We start from the raw sequence: 24,019 nt of genomic DNA, 5'->3' as shown, positions 1-24,019 counted from the left end.
TTGTATGGAATTATGTATGGAAATTTCATTTTTGAAGCTAGAACGATGAAACTTTTTTATTGGGTTAGATTATTAATATATATTTTTTATTATTTGGTCAAAGTCACTATTTTACGCGGACGAAGTCGCGGGTACAGCTAGTTTTAATAATAATTTTAATACCATCAAAAACAATAATATGAAAAGAAAAAACAACAAGATGATCGTAATACGATCGAGAATACAGAGTACTCTGTTTGAAAGTTATAAAAGTAATTAAAAAAACGTTTTATTAATTATTTTTGTTGGATTATCCAACACCTACCCGTAACATAACAAATGTAAGAAACGAACTATTGAGTTTACTGAGAAAAACTCTTTTGATTAAATCAGAATCGATAACATTGAGTTGTAATACGTTTAATGCAACATCGATAAACGTCACGTGCTGCTTGAATTAGTTCAAGCAGTCCATGTAAAAGTTTCTACATATTTCGTAATGTGTTAAATCGGTTATTACATATTTAAAATTTCATAACACCTTATCGGCCATTAAATATTAAAACATTAATTTAATTTGTTACTTATATCTTTATATATTACTTATTTTAATCGGTAATTAATATATTTTATTTACTGTGTAATGCAAATAAAAGCATATTAGCTCAAACTATTATACTATTTTGATAGATAACAAACAACAACGATTTTCAATCTTTAAATCGACATTGCCCGTCCAGATCTCCCAGGATCTTTATAAAGTACAACTTACCATTACGCCACAGATTTCAAGGAATAATATACTTAATTAAACAATTTCTAATGTGATGACATTATGTTAATTAATAAAATAATGGTATGCGTTATGGTATTAATTGCATAGATAAGTATTTAACCTCAAGAGTAATGACATGATTTCGAATAATTTAGGTTAAAGTACGCTACACAATGCAGCCGTGACAAATCGCTTTTCTGTAAGTACTTCTTTAGTATTCAACGTCGATTCTTGTCCAACCTACAAACATTACGTGACCTACTCTTACTACTTTAAATTAAATATAGTAGGTAAACTGTTAAATTCTCAATGACAGGCGCAAATGTAATTAGTACGGTATCGCAATGCTTGATATTGGTAATTGTTAGTAATAAATGTTATTGACTGTTAGTAAATACCTAACGAAATGTATAATTTATTAGGCAGATGATCGACTTTATCTTGTACTGTAGATTCTCAAACAGATTTATTATAAAATTTGTATTGAACCAATACGCAAATAAATTCTATTGATTGCAAAACGTCATAATCCGTTTAGTTTCGACGAAAATATGAAAAGTGCATGAATTAATTTAAAAACAGTGTATATTACACACTATCATCATAAAACATATTACAGGTAAAGTCTCCAAAAAAAAAACAAGTCTAATAATTGTGTCAATTCTATTATTGATTCTAAAGTTTCGGCTGCATAAATCATCGATATTCCTTTAATTTAGTGAAGGTAACGTGTTTGTTTTTTGTGTGGGTAGGCATATGTTATATTTTAAAAATGCCACCGAGTTGAGAAATACAAACCACTAGGCGACCACCGATAAGGTAGTCCCAGTACTAGTTTGTTCTCTGTATACTGTAAACAACATCTAGTGTGACGAGTATGCAAAATTGATCGGCTTTCGTTGTTGGATTGGAATACCAAAAAGAAATTGTTTTCCGAACTGTCCCCGTTTTTATCATTGAGTACTAGCCACAGAGTATTCGGGAGGATTTAATTAATTAATGAATAGTAACTTATGTGGTAATTTAGGCTATCATTTGTTCTAGATTGTACTTACCCAGTATCAAACTTCCATAAATCCATCCACACAAGAAACCTTTGTATTTTTGGTAGGATTTTTTTTTTCAAATTACAAATGCACTGTCATTACATACGTAGTATATTATTAGCAGCGCCACGAATCTGCTATTTGTAAACTTTTCAATAGATTCTGTAAAACTGTGTTAATAACATAGTTTTGCACTTTTCCAAATGTATAGGAACTGTACCATTACATCCATTGTTACTCATTTGTAAATAGAAAAATCGAGGTCTGACATAAATTATTTTGTTTGTCTTTGTAATAAGAACTAAATATTGATATATGGCAATATGTTAAACAAATTAAGAAATATCTAAAACTGCAGCGAATAACTTTTACATTTTTATTATCTGTATCTATAAAAAAAACTTAGGTTAGGTATTTCTGTAATTAATATGTCTGCTTACTTCTCTAGTGTAATTGATCATTATTTAATAGGATATATTAAATATAATATAATAGGAAGTCGGTACCATTAACTCAAAATATGGTAACTTGATGACTTAAGCGACTATCATATAGTCGATAAGTCCATTAGCGAAGGATTTCCAAAACTCATTGGGGGCAATGAACTTTTGCACTATGAAACAGTTGCATACCAGTAACTAGTTCTCAACCGCAAACCAGCCAAAGAATGTTTGTATTTTATATTAAAAATTTGATAGCTTTTGCCCTATAGTGGATAATGGTAGTCTGAAAAAAATAATAAATAAAATAATGGATGCTTTGAACTGGAAAATGTTATATTATAAGGTATATATAAGTTACCTATATGCATACATCATTTTTGTCCCTGTAGACACGTGCGTACATATTTATACAACAAAAAGTAAATACAGAATTTATCCTGACAGAAATATTATTCTTTCGCCATTTGCCGTCTATTTATGTGCTTATTTATATTTATGAAATAATTAAGAAAATTAGTTCATAAATATCTTTGATCGGCATAGACATTCTATGTATATCACACGATCAATACTAAACTGCGGATTATAATTATAAAAAATATAATTTTTGGGATTAAATCTTAACTTTAGAAGACTTTTAGCTAATTTTACAAGTTAATTTATATTATTTTTTAACCTTACCATTAAGTCAGGCTTCAGTTTTAGATGAACTGCCAAGAAACTCAAATGTCGTTCTTTTTAAGTTAATCTGGTATATTATTGAGGTAGAGTTTATAAAAAGTCGGCTTCGTGCTTCAGTCTTACGTAAAAGGTTTCCAAGCAGTTTACTTTGTAAGCTGTGGTTTGGTTGATCGTTCAGATTAGACAGGAATATTACATGATAAGAGGCATAGCATCTTGTTCCTCAGCTATAGCAATGAAGTGCTGATCATGTAGGTAATATAACCTAGGCTACATTTAACACTTAACAGTATTATGTGACATCGGTTTGTTTGCCAATGCAATTTCATAAACAAAAATTATACCACTTAAATTTCGTTATTGTATTACTGTGGCATACAAAAATTAAATTCTGTAATTGTAAATCTATTTAATAAAGTCTTGTCGTCGTCACGGTGTTCAGTCAGAACAACATGACCAACTTAAAAGTAGACCTAACTGTTCGTTAAAGTGTTTTTGTTCGTGACTGTATTCTTCAATAAACATGCCGTAAAGTCTTAGGATTGTTGAAACATGCCGGATCTTTATGGAAGCAGGAAAATATTGATTTATGCACTACATATCTCACCTGTAAATTACTAATAGATCCGGAAAATATATATAATGTAACTTATAAATATAAGATTAATGAGGATGGGCGTACAGTACATTTTGGAGTGCATTCGAGCCATGAAGAACTGACAAGAACCTCAGCTCTTATTATTTATCTCTTTGTATATGTATTTTATTTACATATTTTCCAACTATAACCATTAATTTTGCTTACTACAAAGTAAGTACTAAATCATAAATGAAGATAACTCATTAATAAAGTTTTAAATGAAACAAATTCCTTTCACACAGATGAAATAATGCCAAACTGATACAGATGTCTGTTTCTATCAACCCTGTAACAACCACCTTAGTCTTATCCGGTTTAGATTTTTATTGAATAACTGATGAAGTCAAGTTAATCTTCAGTAATCGCTAATAACACCACTAAACTAGCAGATATGTTAACATACGCTGATTTTATTAAAAAAGAGACTTATATAACCAAGGTCATTTAAAACTTAGTTTCGTAATGTCATACTTTGGATACTAGTTATAGAGATATATTGACCACTTGTGCAGTGAATGTAATTTGGAAACGCCTTTCATTCGGAAACCAGTTGGTGGTTAGCTTCCGACTTGTATAAAACACCTACGTAATAGCAAGATGTTGATGTCAATCAAAATGTCTGACGTGCAATTATGCCTCTTGCTTGACGTAAACAGACCTTACAAGGGACCGTGGTTAGAGAACCGAGACGTCTTCTACCTCAAACTACAATACAATTGTTGTAAATTTATCTCTTTTGTGTTATTGAAAAAATACAATAGAACCTCTTTTTTTTACTTATTTTATATCTTAGCCAATTCTATGAAAGGGTTTGCTTTGAATCTGGTAAAAGTAAGTTATTTTATTGCTAAGATTTTTTTCAAAAATATGAACAATGTTATTATGAGAAAAAAAAATCTATTCAGAGAGAGATAGCTAGTAACATACACATACTAATATTTATAATGTAATTAAAAACCATGCCATTTTAAGTTGGTTAAAAACATGATGTAATCAATGTTCTTTAGAAATCAAAATATAATTTATTAATTATTTGGAGCATAAAATTAATATTTGTGCTGAATTAAATCTATTTTGCTAATTACTACTTCCTTATGTCAAATATAGAAAGTAGATCAATATACATACTTTGTAATATCCGTAAGTTTTTATCAAACGTAAAATTATTTTTATGATATTTCTATGGATGATATTTCTTGCAATGAATAACACACACTCTCATGTAAATTTACATTACAAATAACGGTAACGGTTAAAAATTTATTTTATTTACTTAAAATTGTAGTTTTTAAAGTCGTTTGAAATTCCTCTCTTGTATTTATATGTCTATATCTCTTTTATATAATTAATATAAGACGCTATAATACTTAATTGTGCGGGTTGGTACCCACTTTATGAAGTCGGTACTACACGACGCTAGTTGCATAACAACGACCTTATTGTTGACACGACACTCCTTGAACGAATGCCTCGAATACGTATTCTTTAGTCAACGGTCAAGAACGTTTTGAAATCTATTGGAGAAATGTATAGAAAAATACGTAATTTCATCAAAGTATAAACGTAATGTGACTTTAATTCTAAAGGTAGAGTAACACATATAATTTTCATATTTAATAAAGTAGTACACTTACAGTACAGTGTTACAAAAATTAACAATTATTACAAATAATTCAATTACATTGCCCGTAACCAGTATTTGTTATGTTATTTCATGTTTTTAACCGACGTCAAAAAGATGTGTAATATTATTAATGAATTGTTATTAGTACTTACTATTCACATAATAATATTCATGTTTATACCGTAAAAATACAGAAACAGATCTAATTAAATTATAGGGATTCCATTTTATCTTCATTATAATTATTTAATGAAATTCTAGGAATTTCATTAAATAATTACCAACCAAAAATGATTAGTAGAATTGCATTTAGTTGCAATAGTAATATTACACAATCCTATAGCAAAAAATAATTAGTGGTATTAATTTGACTAGTAAAATGATACTTTGTCATTGTTATTGCATATTAGTAATAGGCTAAGTTATAACACATTTTATACAATAAGCTTAAATTCATTTGAAATTTAAGTAAAGTAATATTTTTCTAATCAGGATGGAGTACAGCCTGATTAGAAAAATATTATTTTTTATAACTCATTTCAGACGAAATATTTACAAACTACTTGAGACACAGCTTTTCTGTAAAATATATTCGGAACTTTGATTGAGCTATACTTAGGTGTAAAATATAAATGTTCAGTACAAATTTTACTGTGAATGTGCGAGCCAGAAAAGCTTCATTTATAGCACAACTTAGTAACATCAGCATCGCAGTAAACCAGTCAATAAAAACAAGAATGATATTTATTGTATTATATACTCCATGTTCAGTATTATATTGTTATTTTATTCTATTCTCAATTTTTCTGAATTTTGCGTACCATACACACAACAACTATTTTTCTGTTGTGTTGTAATTCTTTACTATCTGAATTAGCATTTGTTTATAATTTAAAAATATTATGTTCATATTTAACGAGATCGGCGTCTTTATATGGAAGTGATTTATTTGCATGATAACCTACGACTATTTAAGTAAGCCTAAGCTTTGTTTTCAAGGTCAGTTGTTCAACTACACACATAGATTCAAAAAAAGACGGCCTCCAAAAATGTACGTTTATAATTCCTTTTATCTATAGGTATTTTGTAATTTATTGCAACGATAATAAATGATGTAAATAAAATCATATCTTTTAATCGATAAAACCTACAATATGTTCTACAATATATTAAATTCTATAGCTATGCATAAGTATTGAATTCTATATTCAATATACATACATAGGATACTATATAAAATAGTCAGACACATTAGTTGACTATCGCCATTGTCGTGAACATAAGACTTGACATGTTCTGATTGTACCAAATATGGCTGCCATTATCATCCACTAAAACAGATAAGTCTCCATCTACCCATTAATACTTGAAGTCTATATTTTATAGTGTGATATTAAACAAAGACTTTACGGTGGTGAATAAGAATAATACACCGTAGGTACCTAGTTGCAACATAAGAAATCAATTTGTCTATAGTTTCAGTCTGTCCGTACGCATGGCGTATCTTGCTCGGCCTCTGTTTCCCAATAGTGGTTTCACGCTCAATGACCACCATTTGACACTATCCGGTTACAAACGCCGTCTGTGACACCTTGTTCGTTCATGTTTTACGTTCATTCGTCTTTTCGGACATGTTGTTAAAGATAATTTGTCATATACATTCATAAGGGCTAACAGACATATATACATATACTGATATATACATCGATAGGAAAGCTTCATATAGTCAAATCCCATATACTTTAAATTTTATCTCATAGCTAAGTAGGTAATTATTCTACAGACTAGATGATATTTTTGTTGACAAATGTTTGCATACTTTCGGATCTCTGTTTCACACATTCCTGCTTCCCAGTAACTTTACTACTTTTAATGTTTTAAGAGTGATCTATAGTAGTAATAAAGTTACTGAGAACAGAAACAACACCTAATATGTGTATCATTGTAAAACAATTTTAAAATCAACTGAGGTGTGAAATCGATTTTTATTTAAAAATATTAAAAATAACATCCCAGAGTCGACTTCATTTTAAAGAGATTGTTCTATTTTATTGTTTTCGCATTTGTATTATAGGTCCTATTGCCTACCCAGTAGTACACTATTTATTCAACTGTAGGTTTTAATCACTTGTATCAATTTGATGATACATTACATAAATACACTTAGAAATCTAATTCGTTAATGAAAACTTTTTGGAACGTATTCACACATAAGTTTATGCTTATTCATTTGTATATGAGAAAATAATTATTATTTGTGATTCGAGGCTTTTATAGGCTAATAATGAAATCAATTGAAAGTATACGTACAAAGATTGTTGCGTTAATATGCATAGTATATTTTTGTATTCATAACGCTGATTTCCAACACTAAACATCCATGTACGGTCATGTGTAATATGCAAATATTTTAGTTCCTTGTCACGCTAACGTTACTGACCACATCAAAAATGTAAAAATGATAAATAGAACATACGTACGCATGTTTTTCTACTTTTACAACAAAGTGTACCGTGGGGAGTCAGCCGTAGAATACACAATTCCCTTTTTACTTGTACGTGTCAGGTAGGAACAAATCATAAATACTTATATAATAAAGTCATAAACGAATCGCGTTTGTACATTAAATAATAAAAAAAAATTAAAACAATTTCTGTGAGAGGAACAAAATGGTTTTTAGAATTCTTGGCTTTTTCGTTGTTAACACCAAATACATATTTACCTATTAAAAGTATATTCAAATAAAAATACTGTCTTATTAAGAAACATCTAGGTTTTTTTTTTTTATTGTATGTTGGATTTTAATTAGAAGTTAAGCAATAGAGATTTTATAAGTGAATCTATTATAGTATACATTGATATAATAATTGTTCCTACACATCACATCACATGAACATGTGTTTCATTGTATTATCGTTTATGGTTTATCAACACTTGTGTTAGTAATTAAACTTTCTCTTGATTTTTATCGCACTTGTCTTTCTCACTAATCGTAGGTTTGATCCATTTAACGCTAGCTGTTTCAGTAATCTTTTTTCTGTGACTGTAATGGTAAATTAGTTAACGACCTACCCTATGGAAAATGGTAATGTAGCATAAAAAATACTTTTAATTTTATTACCTTTATTTTTACCAATTCATGGCTAAAGTCTCGTCACCGTAAGTTGCTTCTTTGATTACGGTATAACATTATTTATTTAATTTATATTAAAATTTGTATAAGGCTTACAAATATTTTTTTGGATAACCGAATAAGCTGTATATATTTTATTACACGAATATTATTATACTTATGCTCGTATATAAACTGACCTCGTCGTATTAGCTTGTTTCTATCTACTACTATACGTGTGTAGATCTTTCTTAATACCTTGTTTCTGGGCCCAGTAATTCTACTGCCTTTATGCTGGAACATGTTGATTGAAGCTACTCGCTGCAGAACTTGTTGAAACAGAGATACCCACGTAGAGTTTTAACTTTGTGCAGTCTCCCCCTGGAAGAATAGCTTTCAATTAACAGATGAAAGGTATGTTCGCAATGTGCAATTTTATAAATAGACATTCCTTGCAACCGTGACTGTAAAACAAGTTTTATTGTATGAAGATGACGATGAAGTAATTCTGGAACGTGCACACACCGTTGTTGACTTTTCAGACAACCGTGTCTTATCTTGCTACTCGTGCTCACCCACTGTGTCAGAGGAATAATACCAACGGAGAATTGTTGTTAAATTATAGAGAAGTGGTCACAGAGCATGCATTACCTACTTCAGAGTGGTACGACGAAAATGCTTCTTCTAAGTGCATATGGCGAACGCTCAATCTGCAATGTGTTATAGCAGTTTTTGATATATGCAGTTTATTATAAAACATAAAACATACGACAACATAGGCTAGTATATTTGAGATCTTCTTTGTTTTAGTAACAATCGTGATATTCAGACTGAATTTTTATTTTTCTTGTGATCATTTTAATGAAAATAGGGTCATGGATTGTACATTTTCATTAAGCTTTATAGTAATTTAGTAGATTATGGTGTTTTTGCATTAGTGCACACAAAAACATTAAGAATAATTGCTCGCACCCGGTGCTTTTATATAACCTGTTAGACTAACCAGTCTAACAGGTTATATAAAATGAATGAAGAAAACCTCTAGTACAACCGTACTAGAGGTTTTCTTCATTCATTGCTGTTCTTATTGTTGTATTACATACCATAATTATGCAATACAAAATTTCTTTGGAACTAATATGCGAATAGACTAAATTACATATAAAAACATACGTATATGCGACATATTCCCCTATACTCTTAGTAGGCTAACATGTTACGCGATATCTTTGCTTAGACAAAAATAATAGTATACAATTTGAGATATATTTAAACTTAAGTCGGTACATAAACTGTACGGAAATGAAATCCTTAAAATAAATAAGTAATAAATAGTCGTTTTACAAAAGTTACTTAACAAATTCCATTTATAAATACAATTGTTCATTATTGAGAGAGCAGTGTTTCTCAACTTCATTCATTGCTCATTTAACGGGATTTGTAATTCATTTATGTTTAATTTTATGAGCTTAGAAGTTATAGGATTGATTGAACTAAAGATTTAAGCGTAGATCGAGACGAGGCCAACCGCTGCCGCGGCGCAGCCTTTGGTCTTATGACGCAACAAGATGAGTTCATTCTTAGACAATGCCTTGGCTTCGCTGCGAAAATCGTTGCGTTTAAATTTCAATGCAGTTTCTAAGTTTGTCTCAATTGTGTAAGAAAGGTAACATTAATTAGTAATCGTGTAATCTTTTAAACGATGGTAGTTTAATCAAGCATCTTTTAACTCGTAATCAGGTTTAGAAGCAAGAAAATGTTCTCCTTTCGACAATACATTTTGTTTATATTTTCGCCAAAAACTTTTAAGTGATTATGTTGTTGATTAGAAATATATTATGATAAAGTAGAATAAAAGGTATAAATAAAATATATTATAGTGACGTTAATTCAACACAAAGCTACAATATGAAGTGCATATCATGGACTATTTACTGTTTACATCGGGTGTACAAACAGCCTTCAAGCTAACGCCGATGTTGACGACCTTAGATAATATCACCCAGGGCCGTATACCTATTACGAATTATCTTTGAACTAATTATATGTTTATGGCGGGGCTGTTCCGTTTTGGTCGATTATTACCTATTTTACATTTTGCAATGGAATTGGGCCCTGGCCCGTGGAATAAACACATAATGTTATATAAGGAATCAACTTCAGTGAATTCATGACAGTTTTAAATATATTTTATGGTGTATTTACCTTTTAAGTCTACAAGAAACAATATTCTCATGTATGCCTAGTGTAAATGTAATGTTTTGAATTTATTATATTTTATACCCAAATATATTTTAATAATAGCAAAAACAGATTATTTTATTGTTGAAAATGTTGTTATTAATTAATTCGTCTATATAAAATTAAATTAATTTGTCTAACAAAACCAATTTGAAAAAGTCTAACAGATTTCTTGTCCGGCTTATTTCGACAGAGGACGACCTTCTACGTCTGGTCAGGTAACGTGGCAAACTCGTGTCGTGATATATTGATTTAATATTAGATATTGATAGTGAGCTTGAGAGAAGTAATAAAATAATATTATAGTTATTATTATTTATTTCAAGTTAATTTGTATCTTTAGTAATGATTGTTGCACTTAAGTATATTTTATTCTAATTTTTACATATTATAAAAAATCTATTGTTCTTGTATAGCCAATATATCTAACTCTGTTGATGGTCATTGCCTACAGAGTTTTCTTGATAAAATAATATATGTGACTGTATATATAATATAAATATAATATAGATAAATAAATATATATATACAGTCCATAAGAGACATTAGTTAAAATATATTATAAATCCGCAGCATACTACTACTACTAAAAATGTAAACATTAAAAATATAAACGTCGGTTTTTTATTTTTAAATTACTACAATTATATCAATAAAGTTCATATTATACTTATAGGCATATTGTGTTCATGGTCAGGGAAACATAATTCAGAATATATTGAATTTGCCTGCAATATGAGAGAACATTCCACAATAGATTTAGAAGGTTATGGAAAATTAATTACATTCACACGGTGTATCCATTGTGTTCCTTCTGTTGACATAGTATCTCGAGTGAGTTGTGCAATGTATGTTGTTTACATTGTACACCCACACCCACCCACTTCGAGGCTTTATCTCGTAGTAAATCATATGGCACTATGGCGTAACGTCAGTACAAATTCCTTTAAAAAACATTGACCAGATGATGATGATGATGACCAGGTGTGTTAATCTTGCGTAGAGTGTATGTATATATTTCTTATGAAAATTTTCATCAGACAAGATATGTTCTATTGTATCGATAGTGTGACTCTCTTTAAGTACATTGTAAATTGCAAATTAATATTCTTCTAACTACAATTTTGTGCTACAAGTAAAATAGTTTTCTCCATTTACTTTATTTTTCCTCATTCCTTCTTCTTGATAGTACAAAACCCTCGTGTACGCATTTTGTCACTAAAAAATATTACACAAGTATTTTTTACTGTCAATAATATTTAAGTACTGATAAATTGAAAATAAATTCTTGATAAAGAACTTTCTAAGTATTTATGGATTAATTAGATATTGTGGATTTTACTCTAATCCATTTATTATTATTAACCCACTCAGATACTGTAGTTCTATACAAATATTTTTTCGTGTATAGAGTATACAAAATTATACATTATTTCTTACGGGAAAAGGTACATGCGATCGTTACAGTGAAGAACAACTAGCAGATATGTTATAAAATAATACCTCTATTAGACAACATTTAAAATTCAGGATAAAAGAGATCAACTTTGATTCGAAAACACTAAATAACAAAATGTATTGATAGAAAATAATTCTAGAAAGTCTTAAAGACAATATTTGCAAGCTTATTAAGTGCCTACTAATAATGTAGACATTTTGGTACTAGACAGGTAAAAGTTTCGGCACAAAAAAATGTATAAAATAATGATGGGTCATTGTTATAACAACACCATTTAAAAGGGCTACGTGAAGCCTATTGTTCTAAGGTGTTAGACTACTAATGATTTGCAGAGCTCCACAACATTTTCATTCGTCTACTTATACGAGATACAGTAAAGGTAAACTGCTCGACCACTTTCTACACTCGTCATGGGAAAATCATAGACATGTTTATTAGACTTTCTACAGAGATAGCGACATGTTATAAACAGTACATATGCGTTTATAAATTGTAATAAAAATTGTAAGTAGTTGGTATCATATACTTATGCGTATATTATGTCATATAGGAGACTATTTCGATGCTTTTAAAGTATTTATTAATTTACACTAGTTATTTATAATATAATCTAACTCATAGGTAAAATCTTTAGTACATTATTTATACATATGTTATATTAGAAAATACCTATATTTTGTTTCCACTTGTAACCCGAATACAATTTATTTATTGAATTTAATGCAATTAAATCCAATTCATTGCAGTAATAATAATCATTCAATTTAGTAAGGTTTTGTCGGAAATATCACAATATACTTCTATTATACATGTACATCCATTACTAAAATTATATACTTTTATTTTATAAATTTAATATCAGCATGATATTGTAAAAAAAGATACAGCGACCAAAACTATGGTACGAAACCGCTGGAATTCCGTCATTCGTTTAGCTTACTTCATGCTCTGTGCGTTACCAACAGTACTTTAAGTCATTGTACTTATAACAGTATTGCACAGACAGACGTTAAGTTATTATACATAAGTTTAACTATAAAATAAAGGCCGCGCCACTTGCAATTGTTCATTGTTTCTTAAATATTTTTTTTTATTTCGCTACGTACTGCACTGTAATGGTCAATCATGATTTTACTTGTTGCTACAATCGTTTACTTTTAGTTTGCAATAATAAATTTAAAGAATGTAAATACATTATAGATGTATAAAAATTATACCCTTATAACTGGAAGTAACTTAATTTTATGTGTAAAAATACATATGACATACAATTAAAACATTAAAGAGAAAAAACAGCAAGTATAAGCGATGTAAATGTAATTTCCCAGTGCTTTCAACTATTAATTATTAGATAGACTAATTACTATGAAGTTACTATACTGGTCCGAGTACTTCTATATACATAGTTAGGAACCGATTTTAACATAAAAGGACTCTCAGTTCTTTTTATTTATATGTAAGCGATATCTGGTACAGGTCTTTAGTTCATTTTAACATAATCATCTGCTTCGTCCTAATCCCATTTATTTGGGGTCGGGGTAATATGTGTTTCTCTTCCATTCTACTCAGTTCACAGTCATCTCCCATTATATACTCCCATACTTACTATATTATTTTTCACACAGTCCACCCATCTCTTTTTCGGCCTTATTATTCCCTTATACCTATCCATATTCATATGTAATACCTAATTAATAGTTAAAATTAACGTTTTTTTTAATCGTCGGATGGTCCCATACGTTTTCACGAGAAATATTCACGTGCATAATATATAAAAATCTTAAGTTAAATGTAGTAGCAATTCTGGATTTATACACCGCCACCCGGAACAGATGTTAATGTGGCAGGTTATAGCCACAACGTGGTGATTGTAGAACCTGTCGCCTTTCTCCGGAAATATCGAGTACATTAATATATATTTCTATCTAATATACTTCCACTTTTATTCTTTGAATATGTTTTGTATTTTATTTTGTAATATTACAAAATAAAATACAAAACATATTCAAAGAATAAAACTACGTGAGACTATGACCACATAAGAAAGACATACGTCTATAGAGTATAAGTAGAGTACCAACATAACATCTTTATTTTTAATAGTAATTGTTACTAGTATACATAAGTTAACAGGTATCGCGTGTGGCGTCCCTATTAAAGACTAGGTATATCATAATATTAATAATAATAATCCTGGACTACCCACAGCGCCATCTAGTCCCAAGCTTAAGCTTGTAACGGGTTATGTTATGGGTACTAGACAAATAATAGAAATACTTAATATTTAAATTTTATGTTTACGTAATATAAATAGATACATAAACAGACAGAGAAACAGGTAAAAATTGTAAAAATCATTGTTCTAATCTAGCTTCTACCACGTTGATAAAGTCTCATTAGTTTTGTTATATTCACTTGGTAGATCACAGAATAAGATAGTCACTAATGTACTTTTCTGTCCAAAAATATTGTATGCCAGGACAAAATGATTGATTTAAGTAGTCTCAAAACGAGAAAGCGTAAAGTACAAACAGACTTATTTTCACATGTATTTTAGTTAGGATAGTTACCATAATTTTAGAGGTACATTAAATGATGTAATTCATATTCATTAGTATAATATGATATGCGTATATTATGATATACCTTGCAAATATTTATAAAACTGAAATCATCATAAAAATCTAAATGTGGAAGCGGTCATTACTCCTATCACCTGCGACTAAAAACATTTCTATATTTATAGGAGTTAACAGAAACTTATAATTAATGTTAGTAAAATCCGCCATTTACCATTAATATTGGGAGATAATGTACATGGTAATTCTGACACTTAACGGAACTAGTCGTATACCTGTATATTGTACAGGTATATTGCTATACCTGCTTGACTGGTTTTAATATGCCTTGGACTTGCTTCTTTTTTATAACTACTGATACCTATTCGTCAGGTGGCCAGTCGGTGTAATATCCTTCAAATACACATACAAAATTATATCAATGCGGGAACTGTTTGTTTGTTACCTTATTACGATTAAATCACTGTAGAGTTCCTTATAACACAGCGGGCATAAGCTAACTTTTATTTAAAAAAAGAAACAAACGATGTCACATTATAATAGCTAGGTTCCAATATTTATGTATATTCATATGTAATTATAAATAAATAAATAAATGTTTATCAAACAAAACTGTGTGTAAAAAGTACACGTACATTTTGTAATTTTTTAAAATTTCCTAAAAGACAGATTATGTTTTAATTATGTATGTACTTGAATTGAGTAGGTATAAATTTTCATATTATAGAATAATAATTTTAATTCCATAAATTATTTTTATTATTCTACATCACGTTTATCTTTAAGGATTAAGATATAGAAATAATATTATTCCTTTGATTAACCTTTACTTCTATATTTATTGCAAAGTCATAGATCAAATCAACACACTATTTTGATATTCAAGAAAAACGTTTTAAGTGTTCAGTTAAATTTGTTAAGGAATATACTGACCGCCTCGCTGGTCCAGCGGTTTAGTATACCGCCTTACTTTCGATGTTCGCGGGTTCGATTCGTCACACTGTAGAAAGTATTATTGTTTATATTGATCTGGGTGTTTTCTATATATAACAAGTATGTATTCTATTTACGAAAAAATATATACTGGTATCTATGTATTTATCAGAACCCATAACACAAGCTTTAGGTAGCTTAACTTAAGACTAGATGGCGCTGTGTGAATTTTCCGGTTATTATTATTATGTACTGTGTAATTAATATAATTAACATATCAAAGTTATCTATTCTACGAATAACATAATTTTTTATATCAATTCCGAGTAATTGCAACAGACCACTGTAATCTAATCATTTTAACAGATTTTATATATTCTGTTTTAAGTACTTTTACATAGATTATTTTTAGTATTTATTATTTTTCTACACGTTATTCGCAGTTTCGGTAATTTTGTAACCAATTATATCCATAATATAGGACTCAAAATTTTGAAACCAATAATTTCAGTGATATAGGACTCCAAACTAGTGATTTACTATGCCTATTATTCGTAAAGCTCGCCGTATACTTTTTACCTGAGGTAGACAGCAAAAAGTCGTCTGAGTAGCTGTCTTAGTCTCACCTATTTCACCCATCAAGCAACCAAACTTTGTAGGTAAACTGTGTTTCAGTTGTATTATTGTATGGTGCGATAAGGTAGGCATTAGGTTTAAATTATATAAGAGGAGTATCCCGGAGGCACGCGATAATGATGTCCGTAGTGTGTGTTAGTATATATCATTACACATTATCATGTGTGGATAGAAACAAACCTACTTTCCGGTCAATCGTGATCACGCAGACGAGGTCGCGGGCAGGATCATGCCTTTTGGTCTGCAATAAATCGGTTACTTTGAAACGTGGAGATAAGAGAGGTGTCAATACCAGTCTTATACTGTTTGCATATCGGAGATATATGGCATTTGCAATTCGGGCACAAGGTCGCTACCGCTTGGTTTTGTCTTTGCCATTGTGACAATGTATGTACTGATTACAGAGATGTAGAATAAAAAATATATAATTGAGTTTGTTGCAGAATGACATTAAAATTATAAAATAATGTTACAAACATCCGGGGCGGAATACTCTTATTAATAACAATACAACAGAGGTTATTGGTCAGAAATGTAAACTGAAATGTGTGTTGTTTTTAAAGAACATAACTTCATATTATTATGTTATTTTAGATAATAGATATAAAATATACCTATACATTATCAGTATAACCGTACCATAGATGCCACCCACAGTTGTCCGTAGTTATTATGTATATGTTGGTAACATAATACGTTAGTTTTAAATAAGGCAATGCAATAAATACTTCCTGTATTTGTAGGTAAATGGTAACTTGAGGCGAAGCAATACAGTATATTAGTTGGTTTATAATAAGGTATTGAGTTTAAATGCTTAGAATTTCATTAAACATCGCTGAAAGCAAATAATTGACAATGCTGTCCCTTTAAAATATACACACATATATGGTGTATATTTTACCTATAATTTCTCTCACATTAAAAAACCTGACTACCATTGCTAACAATATTTGTATGGGACAATATCTGAGTAATACGTATTGATTGCAAAAATAATAGTAGAAAACCATTAAATTTTCGGAAGATATCAAGTGATGTGGATACAGACAATACCATGAAATTGAGAATGACTTCTTTACTAATCTGTTGATACATGAGACTGGTAAAACCGAAGGGAGAAATTCCCTAATGACAGATAGTAGGACAATTGAATTCGCGCTTGTTTACGTCGCTGTACCTAAAGCAATTTTTGTTTATAATGATAACGACAATCTAATGACGCAGCCGGAAAGTGGGCTTAGTGACATAGTAACGGTAAATGGTAATAGGACAGCCAGGCTTCAGTTGTCATAATTACCAGACCAATTAAAAAATACAAGACGGAACACCACTTACAAAGTGTACAAACAATTATTCTATAAATGTCATACATTCATATATAATAATGTCCTCTATACTTCAATAGGAAGTGAAGTGAAGGAAGTAAAGTGTTGTCATTTTTATGTATATTTTCCTAAGTCAGGTAATGAACGATTATATAATTATTTCAATTTATTTCAAGATAATATAACAGGATGAGGTAATTAAATAGTAGAAATGTAATTACAAGGTTTTATTTGTTTCAACTAAAATGACTTGATTTTTAATGTACATAGTGTTTCATCTAACACTCAGGTTGATCTCATCTATAATTTATAATTATTGTAACAAGAATAATTTATGTGTTTTATATAATATACTAGTTGACCTGCGGAATTTTCTCAAAAGGAATAAATTTTCCCTGTTTTGGAATAATTTCATTCGTACTCCGCTCATATTGGTCGCAGCGTGATGTTATAGCTATGTATAGCCTTCCTCGACAAATGTGTTATTCAACACACAATAAAGAAATGTTAAATTCGAATCATAACTTATTTTATATTATTTAGTGTAGATTCATGTATTGAACCATATATGGTAGGTATATGGTTCACACACACTGGTCTTTATAATTCTTAATAATTTATTTCGCATTACTAAAATATGTCCATATTTTCTAAAACATCACATCGAACAGATTATTTACCCAGTTGCTTTAAAGAGCACCATACCGGCCTCTTGCGGTACATTTCATACTCGCTATGCGATGTCGTAATCAAAGAATGGAAAGTGAAATGAGTTTACGGAGTCAATATAATTACACTCCACAGAAGGAACTATGTTGTACACGCGGATTCACATGTGTTACATATCCTGCTATAAGATCTCGATGAAAATTATAACAGTAAAAAATCCAGGTAGTTATAATTTTCTACTGAAACTTCATTATAACAAAACAACGTAAATCAAATCTTTACAATATTTGTCCAACTTGAAAATTTGTATCACAATAGTTGAAATGTGTCTGTATAATCATTCCAATGTATTAGGAACTTCATTCATTAAAATAAAACTTCGTATATAGTAATTATTACTGTTAAAAAGTACTTTTATTTATCATGACGAAGTACGTATGTAAATAAATTTTCCTGAAGTATACTTTCTACATAGTCGTTTCCGTAGTAAAAAAACTAGCGACATTTGTAAATTATTACCACAGTGTATGTAACACTGTGGTAATAAATTGGTAATTTTGAATTCATTAGTAACTCTAATTTTCTTTATGGGGACATTAAATAATGTAATATTTTTCGTATTGACAACCCTATGGATTGGATAATTTATTTGATCTCATGACCCAACTTAGCCATAATTTAATGAATGTATATTGCATGAGTTACGTTGGTATGACCACTATACTTAATTTGGTGATATTACAATTAATATCACCAAAATTAATTATAGTTATATATATACCTTTATAATCAGTATTATAAAGGAATATTTTCATTAATATATTGTCTGCCATTTTTGTATTCTTAAACTTTAATAAAAATAATGTATTTTAAGCAACTTCTGCAATCAGTTCTCTTTCTTTTTATTATTCCATACTTTCTTACCTTTTGCGGTCTGTTTACCTAAAATATGCTTTTATTTATTTAACTGCTTCTTGGACTGATCCTTCAAAACCTTAAACAAGTATCGCGTTCTCGTACTTAGTAGAAGACGCGAGATTTAACTTTGCCCTTTAGTCCTAATTATTGAACATACAGAATTATTTTGTTCTACCTACATGAATATTGATATACTCACCCATACTTACTGAAACTATGAAGATGTAAATAGGTTTGATGCATTTTTCGCTAATTTTCTTTTTTGTAAATTATGTAAAAGCAATCAATCAATAAATTAAAGCTAAATAAATAATAATATATTTAAAAACTATGCCAGTCTGTTAGTTCCACCTTCACTCATTTATTTTCCAAACATTCGCCCATTCGCTTCGTACATTGGTAGTTTACCGTGCCGCATCAGTCACATACTACAGCCACACAACAGGAAATAACAATGCCAACTCGCATTGTACAGGATACGATAAAATGTGGATTTCATTTAAACTACCATAAAGTGATTTTAATTACATTCATATAGTCGCGTGTCGTGTTGTGGTTAAAACTCAACAATGGCTTCCTTAATTAGCCACGGTCCGGAATCCAGGTATCGTTCTTTTGAGATTCGAAGCAGTCATATTGACGAAGAAACTACAAGACACTATTATCCTGTCAATATTTACACTATAAATAATGATGAAGCCGGGACAATTGAGAAGAAACTAACATTGTTCCAATATCTACGTAAACTTTGTTGCTGCAAAAATAATTCTGACGACCAAAATATATCAACGTCTATTGAAGATTCCAATTCAGCCCTAGTAGGTCCTATTAGAAGAAGTTATACGCTGAATAAAGAGAGAGAAAGGAAAGAAAATATACCTCCTGTTAAACCTCTCGTAGATATACCTATATTAAAGTTTACTAGTGTTACGGATGATGAGTTTTGCAAGTCCTCGACGCAACTTATGCTTATAAGTGAACAAATGGCAAGTGCAATAAATCAAAATGCAGATAAAAGTAGCTTAAAAAGAAAACTCGAAACATCCAAGGACAGTTCCCTGAAATCAGAAAGCAGCAAACATGGTATTCTAAAATTTGGTGAGAAATCTTCGTTCATTCGCGAAATTATGACCTGCCGAGATTCTTTTTTGAAATCCTTGGAATGGTGTGATAACTCATTAACCAGGGGCAAAAAATGTCGCAAAATCAAGAGAGATGAATGGCTAGAGTTATATGATGACGGTACCAAAATATTCTTAGGCACTGTGGTTCAGAGGCACTATAAATCTCTTCAAACGTGCACAAAGCAATATTTATTGTCGCATTTATACAAACACTTGATATTTATTATAAGGTTCACTATCTATTATGAAATGTTAGAACTCTCATATTACAATCCATTCCATTCCATTTTTGTTCTAGTGTTTGACGCATTTGAACTAACAACTGAAATTTATGTATGTGTTGTAATAATTAATGTTCTCGACTTCAGTCTAGTATGTAGTTATAGATATTGTTGATCTCAAAATGTAGTAGGCGTCCTCTGATCGTTCCTTATTATTGTCCTACTAATACTCCTTATAACCGTGTTTCCTCTTGTGACTAATTACATTAAGTGTAACTTTTACAGATAATGATGCAACTATTAATAATATTTACCACGATATTTTCTATAACGAATTATTCTGGCATGTTAATATTATATCCTCTTTCACACAATAAATCTTAATATTATATTAAGCTTTAACATTACGGAACAAACAAATGTCTAGGTAGGTATATTAAAAGACTAATGATTTGCTAGGCAGAAATAACAATCTAGAAATAATGTTAAATGTTGTAAATTTTTAATATTACATTACCGCCGTATTTATTTTGCCGTTAATATTGTAGCCTATATCACGATTATTAGAGATTATGATTAAATGAATTTAACAATACATTTCCTTCCTGACATCGTCAGATAAGTAAAAAATATTGTGAAATATGACCAAATTGAGCAATGTATCTGATGACAAATACGTATTTCTTATTGTCCTAGATGAAACCTTTATATCAGAAACGCTGTCGCCCGGCCATGCAACATTACCGCGCCGGTCTAACTCGCCGCTACCACACGAAAGGGATCTGCTGGACAGAGACCATGGGTACCCGATCAACAGGAGTGGTCTACAGGTAACACATTTTTTATGTTCTTATGTCTCGCTTCAAGTTTATTGTTAACATGCAAATTCTTATTTTCTTAATATCATTTAAGGTTATGTTAAAAAAAAATATGCATCGACTGAAAAAGTTTGATTTAATGTGCCTTCACAATTAATTAAGCTCTTTCAATCATTTGAGAATCACAATATTTAGATTATCTACTTTGTCTTTCGTGTTTTATCTATCGGTATTAGTGAGAGCGCACTATATAGAAATACAGGATATAAGGCCTGCTTCCGTAAGTTAATAAATCATAAATTATTATTAATAATCTATATTCTTAATCGTATTAAGTTAAAGATTTCTGATTCCTGCGACACAGCTTAATGCAGACATTGCTGTTAAAACATTTTATTTCTAGTCATTGATATAAAGTGTACAAATGAATAAATCAAATAAAAGGACATTTAAGCGATATATATTGTCTGCATTTTCTTTTGTCATTGGAAATTTTAATGGATCTAAATATTACATTAAAATAATCTATGTTCAGTATTGTTTGAAAGGCGCATATAATGAAACTGAACACAAATCTTCTCTGACAAGAAGGTGGAATTTTGTCCTTCATTCACAAACCCCTTCGTCCGCGCTGACACTTATTTTTAAATGTATTTATATTACAAATTGTCTTTGTTTTGGCCATTGTAAGTATAATATTATGTTACGATTGTGAAACGGTGAACAATAATGATGTCTCGCAAAATCATCTCATGAGATGCTCGTTAACCAAGATTGTGAGTCTTGTTATAACGAACGAAGATTAAATATATACTTCAAGATTCAACAGTGCGCCTATTTCTAGTAAATTTGTGTATATAACCTTGTAAAAGTGAAATTTTGTATCGATATATAAAACTATAACTTTGGTTACTCGAGCATACAAAATGATGGGTAAAATATTTGTTAGTATTAATATTTTCAATAGAGTATTTATGTTATTATTCAATATCATGTTAAGTATATAATGTAATCTAGGTCTTTTAGAATCCTAGCATGACCTATATTATATATTAATTTAAATAATACACATTTTATTTAAATTTTGTTAATAATAATACGTAAGTTAAATAAAAACTGTCTCTTAAAAAAGTATTATACATTATCCTTGTTCCAAAATAACAAAACATTATTATCATATGTATTCGGATTTTTATTAGCTAATAACGTAAATTGTGAATATTGAGGTATAATGTATTAGAGAACGCTGCTTTACCAAAATTAATTTAAGAACGTGGAGAATTAAAATTAATTTAAAACTTATTTCATTACATTCTCTCATTTCTTGCAATATTTGTGAAAAATCTTATAATTTATGTAAATAAATTATTTATTTTTTCAATATTTATAATTACATTAGCGAGGTTCTAGTGACTAAATTGCGGGTATAACACCGCAATTCATTAGATTAGCGGTGCGGCAGCACGTGTTGCAAACAGTTGTGTCTCCTCTACTGGAATATGTACCTCAATGGTAGTACATGCGAAATGTTGTAATATTGATCCCTTGTAAAGTATAGCAGTGTGGGTAGATACGATAAAACATAATTACTCAATGCCATATGCGGTCCGCTGGGCCGTTTCGCATGCCAACGCTGTATGTGACTACGCACTAGATGTATTTCGTGATTACAGGTACAATCAGATTCATATTATGTGACAATGTTGGTTAATCATATTTTAGACAAAATATATTTTATCTGAATGTTTACATTATTAATTATCTATCTAACTAACTAATCTAAGCAGAGATAGACTTTGTCTCACCCATTTTATCCGCTAAGCAGCTTGATTTGTAAGGTGTGTTTTAGTTGTAGGGTCAGATTTTGTCACAAGACTATAGCATGGGGGTTTTCGAGAAGGGTATATTAAGTTTTCTTAGGGATCGGCAACGCGTACCTGACACTACTGGTACCTTCGGCTTCCATAGGCTATTATATATATTATATTATAGATTAAATAATATAAATCAATAAAATATATTTCCGCTTTGTCTAGTTACGGTAACTTGCTAATAATTGACATAAACTTAAGTTAGCAATATATAAACACTTATAAATTGAAATTAGTACGTGTTTATATTCTTACATTACAGATATGGTACCAGACATATTTCCCACGGTTCTAGGAATAAAATTATATGTAAACAATGAATGAATGAGTGGTATTTAGGTGAAAATAACATAAATTCAAAATATGTTTCGTAATTATGTTGCCAACTAAATGCGTGCTACATGTATGTTCTGAAGCTGATTAGGTAAATCATAAAATGTATCAGATGACACCAGAGAATATTTTACTGCACCATTCTGATAATAACGAATTGTTAACTATGAATTTGTGTGATACTGTCTCAGTTATGTGTTGTTTTATACTAGGATTATACAGAGGTAAAGATTGTGAGTTTGGATGTTGGGGGAGAATTTTAAACAATTGTCACTGATCACTACTACATCACACACTACTTACTATAAAATTTATTATTATTATCTACCTTTTTATTTTCAGGCTCGTTCTGAGTCTATGGCGTCTGTCTACTCTGGAGCTGGTGAGGGAACACGTGCCAGTGTGGCGGTGCGCGGTGAAGTGGAGATCTCTCTTTTGTACAATTATCGGCTTGGCGTGTTCGAAGTCGGCGTCAAACGGTGCCGAGACTTGGCACCTATTGACGTGAAGCGGAACCGATCGGATCCTTATGTCAAGGTCTGTTAAGTTTCTTATTGCATGCTCTTATAATTCCAGATTATTTTTATTGGAT

The 24,019-nt window shown here is 30.1% G+C and overlaps 1 protein-coding gene across 2 annotated transcripts in view; it reads left to right on the top strand.

Annotated features, from left to right (window-relative positions):
* The window catches only part of LOC131847279 (uncharacterized), a 75,812-nt gene that overhangs the window by 48,185 nt on the left and 3,608 nt on the right, over window positions 1-24,019 (top strand). For both annotated transcript variants that reach the window (XM_059196811.1, XM_059196812.1), the window contains exons 5-6: window positions 21,102-21,235; window positions 23,770-23,964. In XM_059196811.1, the coding sequence (XP_059052794.1) occupies window positions 21,102-21,235; window positions 23,770-23,964 (329 nt within the window). The remainder of the gene's footprint in view (window positions 1-21,101; window positions 21,236-23,769; window positions 23,965-24,019) is intronic.

The sequence above is a fragment of the Achroia grisella genome, unplaced genomic scaffold, assembly GCF_030625045.1.
Source record: "Achroia grisella isolate CSIRO2021 unplaced genomic scaffold, CSIRO_AGI_Agris_v1 utg517, whole genome shotgun sequence".
Classification (NCBI taxonomy): Eukaryota; Metazoa; Arthropoda; class Insecta; order Lepidoptera; family Pyralidae; genus Achroia; species Achroia grisella.
The sequence above is the reverse complement of the archived record's forward strand: the minus strand, read 5'-3'. Positions and strand labels throughout refer to the sequence as shown.